The 17,076-nt window shown below is 55.6% G+C and overlaps 1 protein-coding gene across 1 annotated transcript in view; it reads right to left on the bottom strand.

Moving 5' to 3' along the window:
* The window catches only part of TNXB (tenascin XB), a gene marked incomplete at its 5' end in the record, with an annotated part of 47,345 nt that extends 33,117 nt beyond the window's left edge, over nt 1-14,228 (bottom strand). Inside the window, 8 exons of the mRNA XM_080806742.1 lie at nt 1,121-1,414; nt 2,468-2,836; nt 3,982-4,731; nt 5,534-5,797; nt 5,995-6,151; nt 10,987-11,102; nt 11,611-13,449; nt 13,829-14,228. Coding sequence (XP_080662868.1) covers nt 1,121-1,414; nt 2,468-2,836; nt 3,982-4,731; nt 5,534-5,797; nt 5,995-6,151; nt 10,987-11,102; nt 11,611-13,449; nt 13,829-14,228 — 4,189 coding nt within the window. The remainder of the gene's footprint in view (nt 1-1,120; nt 1,415-2,467; nt 2,837-3,981; nt 4,732-5,533; nt 5,798-5,994; nt 6,152-10,986; nt 11,103-11,610; nt 13,450-13,828) is intronic.
* Between the last annotated feature and the right edge of the window lie 2,848 nt (nt 14,229-17,076).

The following is a 17,076-nucleotide window of genomic DNA, read 5'->3' as shown; positions in this document are numbered from 1 at the left end:
CCTCACCTCCATCAGACTCTTGATCGAGCTCCACCCTCCACTGGCAGCTCTCACCAGGGCCAGCAGCGACCTCGCCATTGCTAAGTGCTGTGGACGCTCTGTAGCCCTGAATCACTCCTACGGAATCTGACATGTCCGACCACGCCCTTCATTTTGGCATCTGGGACACCGCTCTCCCTGGCTGTGCCCCTCTCGAGTCACCCCCTTGGGCCGCCCTGTAGGCTCCTCTTCCTCTGCCCATGCCCTGAGTGCTGGCCACTGTCTCTGCTCCCCCCACGCCATCACCCTGTCTCCTGCCCCCCCATGCCCACGCTTCAGGCCTCCTCTCTGCTCTCCAGACCTGTGAGGGCAGCAGTGATCCCCGCCGCGGCCCCACCATTTTCTCCCTCTCTATGCCTTGACTCTCCTCATCTATAAATGGGCATGCCTCACGGGGCTGCTACAGCCACTAAGTGTGTTGGCACACTCAGAACATCTTGTTAACAAATGCTCCAAAGAGCATTTGTGCTGGTCCTCACCTCCACTGTTCCTTGCCTCAGCGCAAGGGGCTGTCTGCTCTAGGAACACGGGAGTGCCTGGGCCTCCTCGTTGTCTTTCACCTCCCACACCCAGCCTCACAGCCTCCATCCCAGGCAGACCGGCATCATTTCTTGTTGGTCTTAACTCACTTCTCCAGCTATTCTCTGCAGCAGCCCCCATGTTATTTGTAAGATAAGTAGCAAATCACATCATTCCCACTTAAAACCCTTCAGAGCCCCCCCACCCCCGCCTTCCCCCTCCCCCCGCCGCCTCGGCCCTCACACCAGCTCCAAGCTCTTCAGTCAGACACACACAAGCCCCGTCCCTTCCGCTCCCTAGGTCCCCTGCTCTCCATCCAGAGGAAATAGACGGATTCTCCTCCCGGGCCACACTTGCTCCTGCCTCACTCTCCATGGCTCCCTCTGTCTGCACCGCCCTCCTCAACCCCTCTACTGGACCTACCACTGCTTTCCCTTCAGGATTCATGTCAGGCACCACGGCCTCCAGGGAGCCTTCCTGGAGTTCCCAAAGCACTGAGAAGACCTCCCTCAAGACCAAGCAGGGGCCAGGGGTAGGGGTGGGTCTGACTGCTCTCACTCACAGATCTTGGCTTCAGCCACCAGGGGCCCATGCCTCTTCTTGCCCAGGAGCCCATATAGCACAAATTTGTACTTGCGGCCGACGTCCAGGTTAGTGATGCGGGCTGAGCGCTGGGATCCCTCCACAGGTACCACCTGGGGCCCATCCCTGTCCTTGTACTGGATCACGAAGGAGTCAAACTCGCCCTCGGGGACCGTCCAGTGCAGGAGCAGAGAGTTGGAGGTTGGGTCAGTCACCATCAGCTCGCCCAGGCGTGGCTGGGCCAAGGGCTTCCCAGGCTTCGCCCCATCCCCGTCTAGAATGTGGGGGCAAAAGTAAAGCAGGTGGCCTCAACCACTGCCTTGTCCCTGGTCTCCTTCCCTCTCCTCAGCCCACTGGGTCCCTCCTTCCTGGACATCTCTGCCCCTCAAGGCCTCTACTTCCTCCCCCCCCCCCCCCGGCCTCCATGAGCAGCCCTCTGTTCTGCAGTGAGAGCTTGGGCCCTTCTCTTGTGCTAGCTTCCCCATCCCTCGCAAGCATCCCTCGCCACATCAAGAGCTCTGGGGGAGCTTTGGGTCCCCCCTCCAGGTTGTTACTGAGTCAGAGCTTCCTCACTGCTGCTCTGGAGCAGCTGGAGACTCTCTGTCCACTTGAACTTTTCTCTCCCCCGCTGCCCTCTCTCCCTAGTGCTGAGCCTCACCTGGAAGAGCAGGCAGAGCAGAGACCCGAGTCCCATAAAGAGGGACCGGGAGGACAAGTGAGTGTTTCACTAGTTCCACCAACCTCATCCATCTCTGAAGCCCTGCTGGCCAGGAGCTCCCTACGCTAAGGAACCTCCATCCCCAGCAGAAACGGGCTGGAGCAACCATGGAGCACTGTCCACCGCAGGCCAGCCTCCCAGGGCAGGGGGCCACTGTCCTAGCCTACCCAGTGTGGGGGTGGCAGGGCTGTGGGGAAGGGAAGGGGCAGAGGGGGCTAAGGGCCGGTATCCTCAGGTCTGGAGGCCTTCCCACGCCTACCTGCAGAGATCTATGAGTGACCAGGAATTGGGGAGGATACAGGGCAAAGAAAGCTGCAGGTGGAAAGCCAGAAGCCTACAGCCTCTCTCTCGGACTCCCAGTCCCAGCCTCTGACTTTTCTCCTCCCATCCTCTTTTACCCTGCCCTGCACCCCATCCTTCTTCTAAGACTCCCTCCGTTCCTTTTTCCTCTGAACCTTCAACTCCAACCTTCTCTCTCCTTGTTTGCTCTTACCACTCCAACCCAAACACTAGCCCAGCCCTTCAGTCCCCATCCCACCTCTGAAGCCCTGATGGCCCAGCCCCTCCCCCATCCTCAGGACATCGAGCTGAGCAGAGTTCAGGATATACCCATAATGCTTTGGTAGATGAGAGGGGCAGAGGGCTCGCCCTCCGGAGGGACCCCACGAAGTGACAGCTCATAGGAGACTCCAGGAGGCGGTGAGGGCACCAGAGCCTGGCGGACGTCCCCTGGCAGTAGTTCCTCATGCACCCCTGGCCCCTCGGGCACCCGAAGGCGGAGCTGGAAGTGGGCAAACGTGTCAGGCTGAGCAGTCCAAGCAACGCGGAGCTTCCCTGTCTTGTCTCTGCCCAGCACCCTCAACTCTCCCAGCTCCTGGGGGCGCTGCTGCAGTTCCGGGGCCTGGACTCCTTGAGTCGTGGAAGGGCCCGAGGGAGGAGGCTCATCAGTGGCTCCCAAGAGGCCTGAAGGAGAGGACCCTGGGAAAGGGTAGGGTGAGAAAAACAGGAGGGTTGAGAATGAGAGAGAGAAAGGAAATCCCAACCCCCAGGTTCTGCCTTCTAGCCTCTAAGAGCCTACAGACCCACCCTCTTCTGCTTCTGAGTCCACTCCCTGGGCCACCTCATCCTTCTAGTGATCTACCCAGTCCTCTCAGTATCCCTGTCAACCACATTTCTGAACAGACACGCCTGCAGGCAGTAAATAAAAGCAATAAAACTGGCCATCCCTCCCCTCACAAGGGGACCTCCAGCCCCCACAGACTTCCATGTCCCTCCTTAAGCACATCCCCTCCCCACAGGGTGGTGGTCGTGGCTTCCATTAGTGCTGCAGTGAGAAGCCTGGAAGAAAGGAGGAGATGTGGTGTTAGGGAAGACAGATGCAAGGGAAGAATGGGTACTGAAGAGAGAGGGAAGAGAGAGAGAGTGTGTGTGTGTGGGGGGGGTACATCCAGCTCAGGTGGCATCTGGGCCCTGGCAGGGGGAAGAATATATCCACAACCCTCCCCAGGGCAGCCCTCCCCTAAGCCCGGCATCGTTCCTGTGGAAGAGACAAGCATGACGTGAGTGAGCCAGGAGGTCTGGAAAGGCAGCTCAAGAAGCAGTGGTTTCACCTCTCACAGACACAAACTGCCTGATGGCTTCAAGGCCATCCCCACACAGTTTTGATGTGTCCCTTTGAAGTCAAGGCCAAACTGTGGAAAACAGTAACCACTGACCACAGCCTTCAGCCACCCTCACCACAGTGAGTCAGAGTGGGGAAGTGCTGGTTTCACTGGGTGCCCCACTCACACTGCTCCTGTGAGTGTTCGTAGACCCACAACCTTCCCCCAAAGTCTCTTCCACTGCCCAGGATGGCAATCCCACAAAGTGTCTGGGGAATGCTAAAGACCAGCTCTCCTTGGCCCTGGGTATCCCTGAGGCCTCTGGGGTGGAGATGGCTTCTAGAGACACAGGAGGGCATGTTTTGTGCTGGGGTCCCCTGGAGCCTGGACCGAGAGGTGTGGTGGGGGTGGGGTGGCGGTCTGAGCAGTGAGGCGGTGGGAGGCACTCTTGGATGCAGACTCCAATGGCAGGTGAGGCTGGGCAGAGGGGATGGGTGATCCCGTGGCCCCAGCCCATGCTACCTGTGGTGGTGATGAAGGCGTAGGACTTGGAGGTCTGCCCTGCCCGCACCCCGTGGACCTCCACGTGGTAGGTGGTGCCGGGCCTGAGGTCAGGTAGGCTGACGGTGCGCGTGGTGCCTGGCACGGTCAGCTCCCCGCCGGGGCCCTCTGCCGGCGGCTGGGGCCGCCAGCGCAGCACCACGCGCTCGAAGTGGCCGCGGAGCCCGTCAAGGGACACCAGTAGTGAGCCGTCGGCGGAACTGCCCAGCACCTCAGGCTTGGGGTGGCGGGGCGCGGCCACCCGGTCGACGCCTTCGGGCGAGAGGCCGTAGATGCCCTGGTTGGAGTCCCGCTTCCAGGTGCCGGGGTCGGGGCTGGTGGTGGGGTGGGGGCGGCGGGGCGAGGGGGCGGGGGGGCCGACGGGGGCGGCGGCGGCCCGACGCCGCTGCAAGTACTCGTGGATGTGGCGCGCCATGGACGCGTAGGTCTGGTTGGCCCGCAGTGGGTAGCCATGAGCCCTCAGGTGGCGCTCCAGGTCTTGCACAGTGCCGCGGAAGCGGCCCAGCTCGCCCGTCAGGTTGCCCCACGCCCGCCGAGGGGGCTGCGGCAGGCTAGGCCCAGGCCCAGGCTCCTCCTCGCCCTCCTCTGCGGGCCGCGAGGGCCGAGCGGGGCGTGCGGGGCGCGGGGGCCGCGGGGCCGGAGCCGGCCGGGGACGGGGCTTGGGGGACGGGGCTGGGGGGCGCACCTCCGGGTAACTGTAGTGGCCTGGTGCTGCCGGGGGCAAAAAAGGGGGAAGGGGAGAGCAGGTCAGTGGCAGCCCCTCCCCACGGCAGCCCCTCCCTCCGTCCCCCTGCCCCCGCCCCCACGCGGGAGCCAGAGGCCTCTCGCCTGTGCCCCAGCCCCACCTGGAAAAAGAACCAGAGAAAGGAGTCAGTGTCCCTGGAGCCCCTCCCCGCTCGCCCTCCAAGCCCGCCACTGTTGGTGCCCTAGAAAGAAGAGAGAAGCCAGCAGGTGGGGCCCTGTGTCTGAAGGAGAGAAAGGGGAGTGGGAGGAGAGAATGTGAGCTACTGCGAGGTGGGCGTCCCCCTGTCACAGGAAAAGAAAATAAATATCCATCTGTTAAGAGACCTTGAGGATTAGTGGAAAATCACTGCTCTGAGACCTAACTTCCCCAAACCCCAATCTACAGTGCCCAGCAACGCCAATCTCTGCTCTGCCTGATTCCAGTCCCTACAAGGGCTGACCACCGCCGTGAACACAGGGCTGTCCCAGTGCCTGTTTCAAGCGCCTGCCGCCCCAGCTGGTGGGTCAGACAGCCTCTCCTAATTCCTGCTTCTCTGGGGGCAGAGGGGCAGGGGCAGCTCCTCCTGTGGTCCAGCCTGCAGCCTTTCTGCAGGACTCCAAGCCCCCGAGGTACCAGGGCAGCCATCACACAGCAAGGCCCCAGCAGGTGCTTTCCAACACACCCCGCCAAGGCATGTTCAGAGGAGCCTGTGAATCCTAGACATGGGCCCCCAAGGAAGGGGCTGCTGTACAGAGAAACGGGCCCTTGGCTAAGCCTGGCCAGCCATACCTGTGTTTGCCCTGACAGAAGCCGGGTAGCTTACTGCCCGGCCCCGCTCCGCCGTGACAGTCACTACATATTCCACGCCTGGCATCAGGTCAGTCAGCACCGTCCCATCCGCCTCTGGGGGCACTTCCAGCCGCACCCTCTGGTTGCCAGCGCTGACATAGGACACCACAAATCGGTCCACCTCTGCCTGGGGTCGCAGCCAGCTGAGCTCCAGTGTGGTTGGTGTCACAGCCACCACCCGGAGGTCTTGTGGACCATCAATCACTAGCCAGATCAGAGAGAAGAGGGATCAGGGGGGAGTCTGGTCCTCAGTCACCAGCTTTCCCTCTAAGAGCTCTGTCCCCACCCCACCACTCCCTTCTGCCTTCCTGGGGTTGGGATGGGGGCAGGGCAGATTCCTAGCCACCCACCCTCAAATCCAGATCTCCAACCAGCACCCTACCCACAGCCCCAGCTCTCACTGGTGGTGATGGTTTTAGAGGCAGGAGGGCCCCAGCTAGTCCCTCGAAGGGCACGGACTGTGACCTGGTACTCCTGACCGGGCGCCAGTCCTCTCTGGTCATAGGCTGAGGCAGAGCTGGGTACCCGTGCTGTGAATGGGGGGCTCACCCCCTCCGTCTGCAAGAAAAGAGCATCAAGTGGATCAGGGCTGGTTATCTCACCCCCGCTACCCAGTCTCCCTTATGTCTTCTCTCTCCAGTTCCAGGAGCTGTGCGGAGCTGGTTCCTATACAGCTGGAGAGTATGGACAGTAGCAGCAAAAACATCTAAAACGTTCAGTATCTACCACATGCTGGACTAGGCAACTTGCACATATGAATTCGCTTAATCCTCAAAAGAACCTTATAAGGGAGGTCATGCTATTCCCATTGGACAGATGAAGAAACTGAGGTACAAAAGGATTAAGTAACTTGCCCCAGGTCCCTACCACCAAGAATGTGGCAGGGATTCTACCTCTCAGGCAGTGTGACCTCACAGCCCCCTCTCATAGGAGCTACCTTTTAAGCTGGTTCATCAGCTGTTTGTCAGAATCTGCCCATCACACGCCAGGATCCTCCCTTGGGCTTTCCCCACACAACCCTGCCCACCTTGCCTCCCAAAGCCACTCCTGTCACAAGAGATGACGTCACTGAGGGACGCACCTTCCCAGTCTCACTTCCTCCCCACAGACCCTGCCCCTGGCTGGTAACATGGGTGTGACCCCTGTTCAGGACATTTCCCTTTAGGCACTTCTCTTGTCTCCTGAGCAGGGCTGTAGGCCCCTCAAAAACAAAGCCTGTCTGCTCTAAGCCTCACAAATATGTTTCCCAGTTTTGTACCTGGCATCATGCTAGGCATGATGAAAGAAGTCTCCTGCCTCAGCTCACGTTCTAGTAGCTAAATGTATGGCCACATCTTAAGGTGCCTCGGATCCCTCCCCAAATCTCTGAGACGTACATGCCTGTGAGCAAATGACTACCCTTCAAGGGCACATCGAAGGTATTATGATTTGTCCATGGTGACCCCACCAAGAATATGCCAGCTTCTGCTCCAGGCAGGGTCTTCTTGGAGGGCCAGCCACTGGGAAATAGGAGGAATGGACATCTGTGAGCAGTCTAACTGCCCTGAATTTCATTGGGCTGTCTAGCTAGGATAGCTAATAAGGACGCTCTGTTCTGCTTAGCTATGTTGGCCGTGATGGGGACACCTCCATTCAGCCAAGTAGGATTGGAAATTTCAAAAGGTACTCTCCTAAACCAAGAAAGTTGTGGGGAAATCAACACAGTAAATACCAAAGTATAAAACCAGATGAGAGGCCGCGTAGACTTGAGGATGAAATAAAGCTTTGTCAGAGTTCTGTTGGCTGAAAAGTTTTCCTGGGCACACAGGCCCCCTCTTCCTCTCCTACTCACCCTGCCCTAGGATAGATAGTCCAGCCTAGGGGCCTCAACTGAAGGCCTGTGAAGTCCTCATCCTTGCCAGAACTTTCTCTTTCGTTCTCTCTCCCCTATGCCCCCAGCCCAACCTGATACACATACATACCTTCCCAACTACCCACCTCCCCCGCCACATATACATCCCTTGGGTGCTCCCTGATGATGTCTGGTCCTTCCAGAGAGACAAGCCCATCTTGAGTTCTCCTCCCTCAGACCACCTACGTGAGCCTTTTAGACACCTCTTATTCCCTCCTAAGATCCATTTGGGAACAAATCCCTCAAAGTCCCACATCTGTCATCTGTCTGGTCTGAGACAGGCTCTCTAGGCAGATGCTGGCTCCCCTTGCTGTCAGCTCAGCCGCTTCACCGATTATCCTTGGTGAGTTTCTTCTTTTTTTTTTTTTTTTAAAGATTTATTTATTTATTTATTTATTTGACAGACAGAGGTCACAAGTAGGCAGAGAGGCAGGCAGAGACAGAGAGAGGGAAGCAGGCTCCCTGCTGAGCAGAGAGCCCGATGCGGGGCTCCATCCCAGGACCTCGGGATCCTGACCTGAGCCGAAGGCAGAGGCTTTAACCCACTGAGCCACCCAGGCGCCCCTCTTGGTGAGTTTCTAACCCCGTTCTCCATACCAGTGTCATGGTTCCAGGTGGGGGCACCATCTTGGTTGGGCTCTGGAGCTTACCTCCCCCTCCTCCCCCTTTCAGACCAGACCCCAAACACAAACTTTTCTGGGGCTACGAGGTCTTGTGTCCCAGTGAAAGTGTGGCATAGCCCAGGTTCTAGGCTGCAGAGTGCCTGAATCTCCTCTTCAACTGACCCTCAGTTACCTTTTGCTTCCTCTCACATTCAGAGAGGAACCAGCCTTTTTGCAAAATAGCAACATTCCTTGACTGAGTGGTCCTCAGGCTTCTGGTGTAGCAGAATCCCCTGGAGGACTTGTTACAGTGCAGGTTACTGGGCTCCAGTCACGGAGCTCCTAATTCAGTAGCTCGGGCTGGAGTCCGGCGGTCTGCGTGTGTAACAAGCTTCCAGGTGAATCCTATGCTGCAGGTGCAGGGAATACGCTTTGAGAACCACTGAGTCAGAGTAGCCATGCCACGTATGCAGGGAGAAGGAGGAATGTTCCTCTTCCGTGTTCTGAAGATCATTCCAGTGACTAGGTGTGTCCCTTTGCCAGGAACAGCAAAGGGCTGGGCTTTGAGACAGAAATGCTTCTGGAAAAGGGAAAGGGTTAGGTGGAGATAGGCTTCTGAGAAGATGGCAGTGCCAGAGGACAGCCAGCTACCGATACACTCTGTGCCAACAGAAATGGACAGAGAGCGCTGGCCAGGACAGGAGGCATGATCCCAGGGGCCAGCCACAGAAAGCTTAGAAAGCAGTAGGAGGGCCAGTATCACAGGTTAAGGTGCAGTGCAAGAGGGTTGTCTGGGGACCTATCTTACAGGGGTATTTTCCACATTCAGGTTCAAAGAGAACCCAGAATGTGACAGAGGCTCATACCCAGAGATAAGCTGAGCTGGGCACGGGCCAACTAGACCCCACCTGGCACCTGGAGAGGGAGGAAGCCTAGGGCTTCGGCTGGGAAGACCCATTGCTTGAAAACACCCAAGATTGGTTTCCTATTTACTAAGAACAGAGGACAATGCTGCCTTGCATGCTCTTTCTATCCCAGGTGTTTATTTTAATTCTTTTTTCCCTGAAGTTTCTTAGGAAAGTTCCTTTTAAAAGTCCCAACCTCTCAAGGTCAGAACTATGTCAATAATATACACACAGAAGAAGAGAGTGGGAGAAACACTTAAAAATGTTAACAGTGCTTGTTTTAGTGTGAAGCAGCCAAGAATTATTTGTTTTTTTCTCTAGTTGCCAAATTCTTGTCTTGTGATTAAATTATTTTTATAACAAAAAACAACTTTTTTTAACAGAAGGAAAAAACCCAAGCTCTATTGGTTGTGCTGCAAAGTAGGGACTTCTGCCTCTGCTTCTCCCAGCCAGTGAGGAGAGACAGAGCCTAGTAGGGGTCTGGTCTTGGGGCTCTAATAAGAAGACTTGGCATGACCAGGCCAGTTAGCGTGGGGATGGCAGACAGCACCTCTGGGCTGTTCCTTCTGTCCTAGAGCCCTCCTAGGGTTTAGGCTCTGGGAGTTATTCATTCTTCCAGAGTTTTGGAGATCAGCCGTGATGTTTGTGTGAAGATTCAAGAAAACATGAGTTAGACAGTAGAAATGTCATATGATTGGGAACTGGGAGGCCAAACATATCATAAAAGCCCAATCTGCATAAAAGGGGGCCTCTAGTGAGAGGCCACAAGGCTTTGTCCTTCGGGTGCCCCCAAATATTTTAAAAGCGATTTGGAAGGAGACAGAGAGAATGCTTTGCAGTGCACTGATGACACAGAGGCAGGAGAACCAGTTCACAGACTCAAATTATTGCAACAGCCTAGACAGCTTGGCCTAAACCAAAAGAGATAACACTGAACAGAGCCATATGCAAAGGCCTATATTTAGGCTAAAAAAGTGTACACAGGGAAAAAAAAAGTGTACACAGGGGCGCCTGGGTGGCTCAGTGGGTTAAAGCCTCTGCCTTCAGCTCGGGTCGTGATCCCAGGGTCCTGGGATCGAGCCCCGCATCGGGCTCTCTGCTCGGCAGGGAGCCTGCTTCCTCCTCTCTCTCTGCCTGCCTCTCTGCCTACTTGTGATCTCTGTTTGCCAAATAAATAAATAAAATCTTAAAAAAATAAATAAATAAATAAGTGTACACAGTTCAATGTCATCTTTTTTCTTTCTTTTTTTCTTTCTCTTTTCCTCGTTTATATTTTCTAAAGCGTCTGTACTAAGCCTACATGATTTTTATAATAAAAGTCACTTAAAAAAATAAATATGATCAAAACAGCTGACAGTTTTTGTGACCACAAGTTAATATACATCAACTCTAAGAAAACTGCCAGGCTCTCCCGAGTTAGCCAGGAGAACTACTGGACTCCTGCCTGCCCTCACATTTTGGAGGCAAATGCAAAAAGCATGAGGCACTAGAGGAGGGAACCCAGGAAGTGAAGAATTCAGAGAACAAAGCCTAAGGGAAAAGGAGTGAAGAGAGCAGGGGAGTTGGTCTGGAGAAAATGAAGAGTGTGGTGATGGCTGATGTCTCCAAATACCTGAAAGCCTGTGGCAGAAGCTGTGGGGGAAAGCAAAGGCGACATTCTGACGCTGGTGGGGGCCCACCTAGGGCCAATGGACAGATGTAGAATGGGGCAGCTCTAGATGGTAGAAAGAACTACCAGTGATGACCAGCAACGGACTGGACAGCCTCAGGAAGGACAGAGCTCACGGTCACCAGAGGTCATTCCAGCAGCCATGAACTGATGCTGCACGGGCCTTCTGGACCCAGTGTGGGGTGGGATGAGGAGGCCTTTACAGCAGCTTCAGGAGTCTAGCCAGTCTGGACTCGGCCACTGACTACCCAGAACTTCTGGCTTGAGGTGAGCACTCTCTCCCCCCTGAGTCTGGCCCACTCAACCTCCTGCAGCTTAGCTCTCACCGTGGGAATGAACTGAATTTCATAGGCATCCACGGTGCCAGGAGCCCGGGTCCACTCTGTCCGAACTGTTGTCTCCTCTAGGAGATGCATCCTCATGCCCTCAATGGCTGGAACCTCTGTCCAGGAGAATGAGATACCGAGATGTGGTTAGCCCAAGGCAGCCCCCATCCCCCACCCCTACCATTGGAGGCCCCAGTACTCAGACCATACCGCAAGATTGATCCCAGTTCCTGCTCCTCTCTGGAGGTGGCGCAAAACTGGCAGAGGCCTGAACAGGCCCTGGGGTCTCCTTCACCTCCCCCCTCAACCGCCATCTCCAGAAACACAGAATCTTCGGAAAAGCAACTAAAGGAGCCCCCAAGCTGCTCATCAGGGATCTGAAAGCAGGGCCTGCCTGCCAGCATGCCCCCAGGGTTCTGCTGCCCCAGTGGACACTGGCTCTCTGGCTCCTTGGACTGTCCCCCTCCACACACACATCCCTCCCCCTCCACCCCAGTGCTCAATAATTCACCTCCTTCCCTCTTCCTCCGGGTGCCTGGGCTCCTAGGCCTCAGGCTCAGGCCTTCCCACTGGCTCTGGTTCCCAGGCCCTGACCCAGGGTACTGGGGAAGGCTGCTTGCTCACCTTCCCCGCAGTCCTCCCCTGCATAGCCATCTTGACAGACGCAGCTGCCCTCACGACACTCTCCCCTGCCACGGCAGTCCCCGGGGCACGTCTGAATGGCGCAGTCAGGTCCTCGAAAGCCTTCCACGCATACACACTGGCCAGCGCGGCACAGTTCCCTGGGCCCACAGCCCCCAGGGCAGGCGCTGGCAGGAGGCTCTTCCTGCCCACAGTCCTCACCGCTATAGCCCACGTGGCACACGCACACTCCCTGCACGCAGCGCCCGCGGCCCCGGCAATCCGCCGGGCAGGTGCGGGTAGCGCAGGAGGGGCCGGTGTAGCCTGAGTTGCACAGGCAGCGCCCGTCCTCGCAGCGGCCGCGCTGGTGGCAGTTGGAGGGGCAGGTACGGAGGCCGCAGTCCTCGCCGGCGTAGCCCTCCCAGCAGGAGCACACGCCGTCCTGGCACACGCCATGCTGACTGCAGTCGCGGGGGCACCGCCTTATGCTGCAGTCCTCACCCGAGTAGTCATCGTCACACACGCAGCGCCCGTCGTGGCACTGGCCTCGGCCGTGGCAACCTCCTGGGCAGCTGCGCACGCCACAGTCCTCTCCCTCGTAGCCCGCGTTGCACACGCACACGCCATCCTCGCAGCGGCCCCGCCCGCGGCAGTCCCCAGGGCACCGACGGCTCCCGCAGTCCTCGCCCGCGAAGCCGGGGTTGCACACGCAGCGGCCGTCCACGCAGCGCCCGCGCCCACGACAGTCGCCAGGGCAGGCGCGCGTGCCGCAGTCCCGACCTGTGTACCCGGGCCAACACACGCAGCGGCCACTCTCGCAACGGCCCCGGCCGCGACAGTCCCCGGGACAGCTGCGCACGCCGCAGTCCTCGCCGCTATAGCCCGCGTTGCACACGCAGACGCCGTTCTCGCAGCGCCCGCGGCCCCGACAGTCGCGGGGGCAGGCGCGCGAGCCGCAGTCGGGCCCCGTGTACCCCGGCCAGCACACGCAGCGGCCGTCCTCGCAGCGGCCCCTTTGGTTGCAGTCGCCTGGGCAGCTGCGCACTCCACAGTCGTCCCCGCTGTAGCCTGCGTCGCAGATGCACTCGCCGTCCTCACAGCGCCCGCGGCCCCGGCAGTCCCGCGGGCACGTCCGGGTGCTGCAGTCCTCGCCCGCGTACCCGGGCCAGCACACGCAGCGGCCGTCCACGCAGCGCCCGCCCTCGCCACAGTCCCACGGGCAGCTCCGCGAGCCGCAGTCGTCGCCGGTGTAGCCGGGGTCGCACACGCAGCGCCCGTCCTCGCATCGCCCCCTCTGGCTGCAGCCCCGGGGGCAGCTCCTCACCCCGCAGTCGTCGCCAGTGTAGCCGGGGTCGCACATGCAGCGTCCGTTCTCGCAGCGCCCCCTCTGGCTGCAGCCCCGGGGGCAGCTTCTCTTCCCACAGTCTTCGCCAGTGTAGCCGGGGTCGCACACGCAGCGCCCGTCCTCGCAGCGCCCCCTCTGGCTGCAGCCCCGAGGGCAGGAGCGCTGGCTGCAGTCGTCCCCGGAGAAGCCCGCGCGGCACACGCATACGCCTTGCACGCAGCGCCCACGGCCGTTGCAGTCCCCGGGGCAGGAGGGCCAGCCACAACTGGGGCCGCTGTAACCAGGGAAGCACACGCAGCGCCCGCGGACACAGCGACCCTGATCGTTGCAGTCATCTGGGCAGGACCCAGAGACTGAGGGTGGGGTGGAGGGGGGCACCCCAGCGCCTGTGGGGTCTGAGCAGGTGGGCCCACCCCAGCCTGGCTCGCAGGAGCAGGCACAGCGGCTCAGGTCAAACACGCCATGGAGACTGCAGAGGCTGCGGACATCTGTCTGGCCTGGAGTAAGAGGGAGAGGCAGGACTCAGTCTCTCTGGGGAGGGGGAAGGAGCCCATGTGGTGCTCCCCTGCATGAGCCCCTCCAGCAAGGCCAGGCTCATTTCATAAGGTCATCTTTGTTTCCAGGTACTTCTAGTCAGTATGTGTGGCCTCCCAAGGCCCTAGCATATGCTTGGGGACAGGGGAGGGAAGTGCTGACACAGAGCTTAGTGACTTCTCTCTCTGAGTTTGGGGGCTGCACTCACCACACCCAAAGGGAAAGAAGAGATGCTTTTTCTAATTCATACCAAGGTCCTTTATGGACTAGTGATGCCCACCTAAATCTGAACCACTTCCCCACCTTCCTCTTTTTTGGTGCCCTCTCCCCTCATCTACCCACCTGTGCCAGCCTGGGCTGCAGCGGGACAACATCCCCCAGCGCACTGTTCCTTGAGCCCCTTCACCAGCTCCTCCAGGATCTCTAGCCGGACCTTCAAGGCCTGTACCTCTGAAGCAGGAACAGGGGGCTCCGTGCCCGGGGGACAACCACAGCCGGCTGAAGGCGGCAGGTTGATGCGGTGGGTAAAAACCACCTGCTTCTCCCCTCCTTCCATGGTGTGTTCATAAAGCCGAGAAGAGGGGCTTCCCCCAACTGGCTCCACTGTGCGGCCCCCTGGCTGGGGAGGAGGCCGGGGGGCTGGGAGTGTCACATTGGACCGTGGAGAGAAAGGGCCTGCTCTGACTGTGCCCAGCAGTACCAAGAGGGCCAGTCTGGAGATTAAGAACCATTGGGCTGGCATCACTCAGGAGGCTACAGGGAGAGAGGGCACATGTGAGCAGCTTCACGGAGAAGGAGACAAGATAGCTCCCCACCTCCCCCAATATACACACCCACAGTTCCACCACCCATGACTAATCTACCAACTCCTATGCATGGGAAACTCCACATTCAGCCCAAACTTAAGGGATAGCCTCCTTGGGCCAATTTGATCTCTACCTTGCTTTCTGACGTCATTTGATTACCCAGCTCCCTGCCCCCCTCTCACTTTTTTGTCTCTATTTTTCCATCCACACTGGTCTTTTGTTTGTTCTATAGATACTACAAGCTTACATTAGTCTAAGGGCCTTTTAGCTGTATGTTCTGTCTGGGATGCTCTTCATGACTGGCTCCTTCTTGGTTTAAATGTGACCTCACATGTCCTACATCCCAAGACCTTCCCTGGTGCCCAGTGGGAATGGGCTTCCATTGCTCTGTGGCAGTATCCTGCCCATGTTCTTCATGGCATTTACTGTTGCGTGAATCACCTGTTCCTGTGGGTCCTTGTCTATTCTCTTTCTCCCACTACCAATGTGAGAACAGGGACCTCGTCTGTCCTGGCACTGCTGTATGCCCGTGTCTGACACACAGGGGCTTCCCAACACCTTCTTGTTGAATGGATTAGCAGATGAGTGTACAAGGCCAATCCTTCCGCAAGCACCTGCCATCCAGGTCCTACTGGCTTCTTAGGTGAAGACTATCCTCTCTCTCTCTTTTATTCAATCCCTCACTCTCCACTAAATCCTTCTGTCAGCTTTTATAGGAGCTCAAGTATCTCCTGTTGTTTGGGAAAATCCTTCTTCCTCAGTGCTTACATTACCAAATATCAAAACTGATAAAGGTGCAAGGATAGATAGTAGAACAGAACAGTGTTCAGATATAAACCCACACACGTGTGGTCACCTGATAAAATGACAAAGGTGGCACTGCAACTAAAAAGAGAATGGATGCTTGCAACAACGTGGATGGAACTAGAGGGTATTATGCTACGTGAAATAAGTCAATCAGGGAAAGACAATTACCATATGATCTCTCTGATATGAGAAATTTGAGAGGCAGGACAGGGTGTTGTGGGGGGTAGGGAGGGAAAAAATGAAACAAGATGGGACCAGGGAGGGAGACAAACCATGAGAGACTCTTAATCTCAGGAAACAAACTGAGGGTTGCTGGAGGGGTGGGGGATGGGAGGGATAGGGTGGCTGGGTTATGGACATTGGGGAGGGTATGTGCTATGGTGAGTGATGTGAATTGTGTAAGACTGATGATTCACAGACCTGTACCCCTGAAGCAAATAATACATTATCTGTTAATGAAATTACAAAAAACAACTTACTATAAAACTAAAAAAAAAAGAAAGAAAAGAAAATGGATGCTCTTTTTAATAAATGAGGAAAGATCCAAATGAAAAAAAAATTATTCCTATCTTATGTCCACATATAGAAATTGATTTGAAGTGAATCTAATGGACCTAGTTATGAAAGGCCAAGCAATACCTTTCAGAACACTATCATATAGAAGAAAAATAGGAGAAATTTTTACAACCTTAGAGTAAGCAAATATTTCTTAAAACCTAACCACATAAAATTTAACCATGAAAGATTTTACACAAAATTTAACCGTAAAAAAGAGATGGATACATTAGGACTCATTAAATTGATCACTTCTGGTCATCTAGAGACACCACTTAGAGAATAAGAATACAAGTCATACCTGGGATAAGATGTATGAGAAATGCTGGGAGGTAGTGGGGTTGGGAGAGAGAGATAGAGATAGATATTGATTGAGAGTGAGAGAGGGGATTAAAATCTAAAATAAGAAACCCCTGCAAAACAAAACAACAAAAACAAGACAGGCAAGAGGAGAAGGGAGTTGGGGGAAATTGGAGGGGGAGACGAACCATAAGAGACCATGGACTCTGAAAAACAATCTGAGGGTTTGGGGGGGGTGAGCATGGGAGGTTGGGTAAGCCTGGTGGTGGGTATTATGGAGGGTACATATTGCAAGGATCACTGGGTATGGTGCATAAACAATGAACTCTGGAACACTGAAAAGAAATTTTAAAAATAAACAATTTTTTTAAAAAAGAAAAACAAAACAAGACAGGCAGCTCAGGGGTGCCTGGGTGGCTCAGTCATTAAGCATCTGACCTGGGCTCAGGTCATGATCCCAGGGTTATGCAATCTAGCCCTGGTGCCCTGCTCCATGCTCAGTGGGAGGCCTGCTTCTCCCTCTCCATCTGCCCCTACTTGTGTTCCCTCTTTCACTGTCTCTCTCTCTGCCAAATAAATAAATAAAATCTTAAGAAAAAAAAAAAAAGACAGGCAACCCAGTGTTTTAAATTGACAAAGGTCTTAAACAGTTACTCTAGAAAAGAATATATCCAAAGGACCAATAAACATATGGAAAACAAACATATATAGGTGTATAACAAAACTAGTAACCAGGGAAATGCAAATTAAAACCACAACAAGATGCCATTATATCATCATTAGAATGGCTAAAATTAAAGATGTTGTTGCTTGATATTGGCAAGAATGTGAAGCAACTGGAACTCTCCTGAATTGCAAGCAGGAACATAAATTAGTGTAACCTCTTTGGAAAACTGTTAGGCAGTATCTACAAAGCAATTTCATAACCCAGCAATTCCACTTCTTGATAAATATCCAACAGAAATGATTGCATATATTCTCCAAAAGATATGTACAAAAATGTTCATGAGTTTTTTTTTCATATTAGCCATATGAAACAAGTTCTATTAATAGTAGAAGAGATAAATTGTGGCACGATCACACAATGAAACACAGTAATGAAAACACCCTCTTGCTACATGT

The sequence above is a fragment of the Martes martes genome (genome assembly GCF_963455335.1).
Source record: "Martes martes genome assembly, chromosome: 6".
NCBI lineage: Eukaryota > Metazoa > Chordata > Mammalia > Carnivora > Mustelidae > Martes > Martes martes.
Note: the sequence above shows the minus strand (reverse complement) of the source record. Positions and strands in the feature narration are given on the sequence as shown.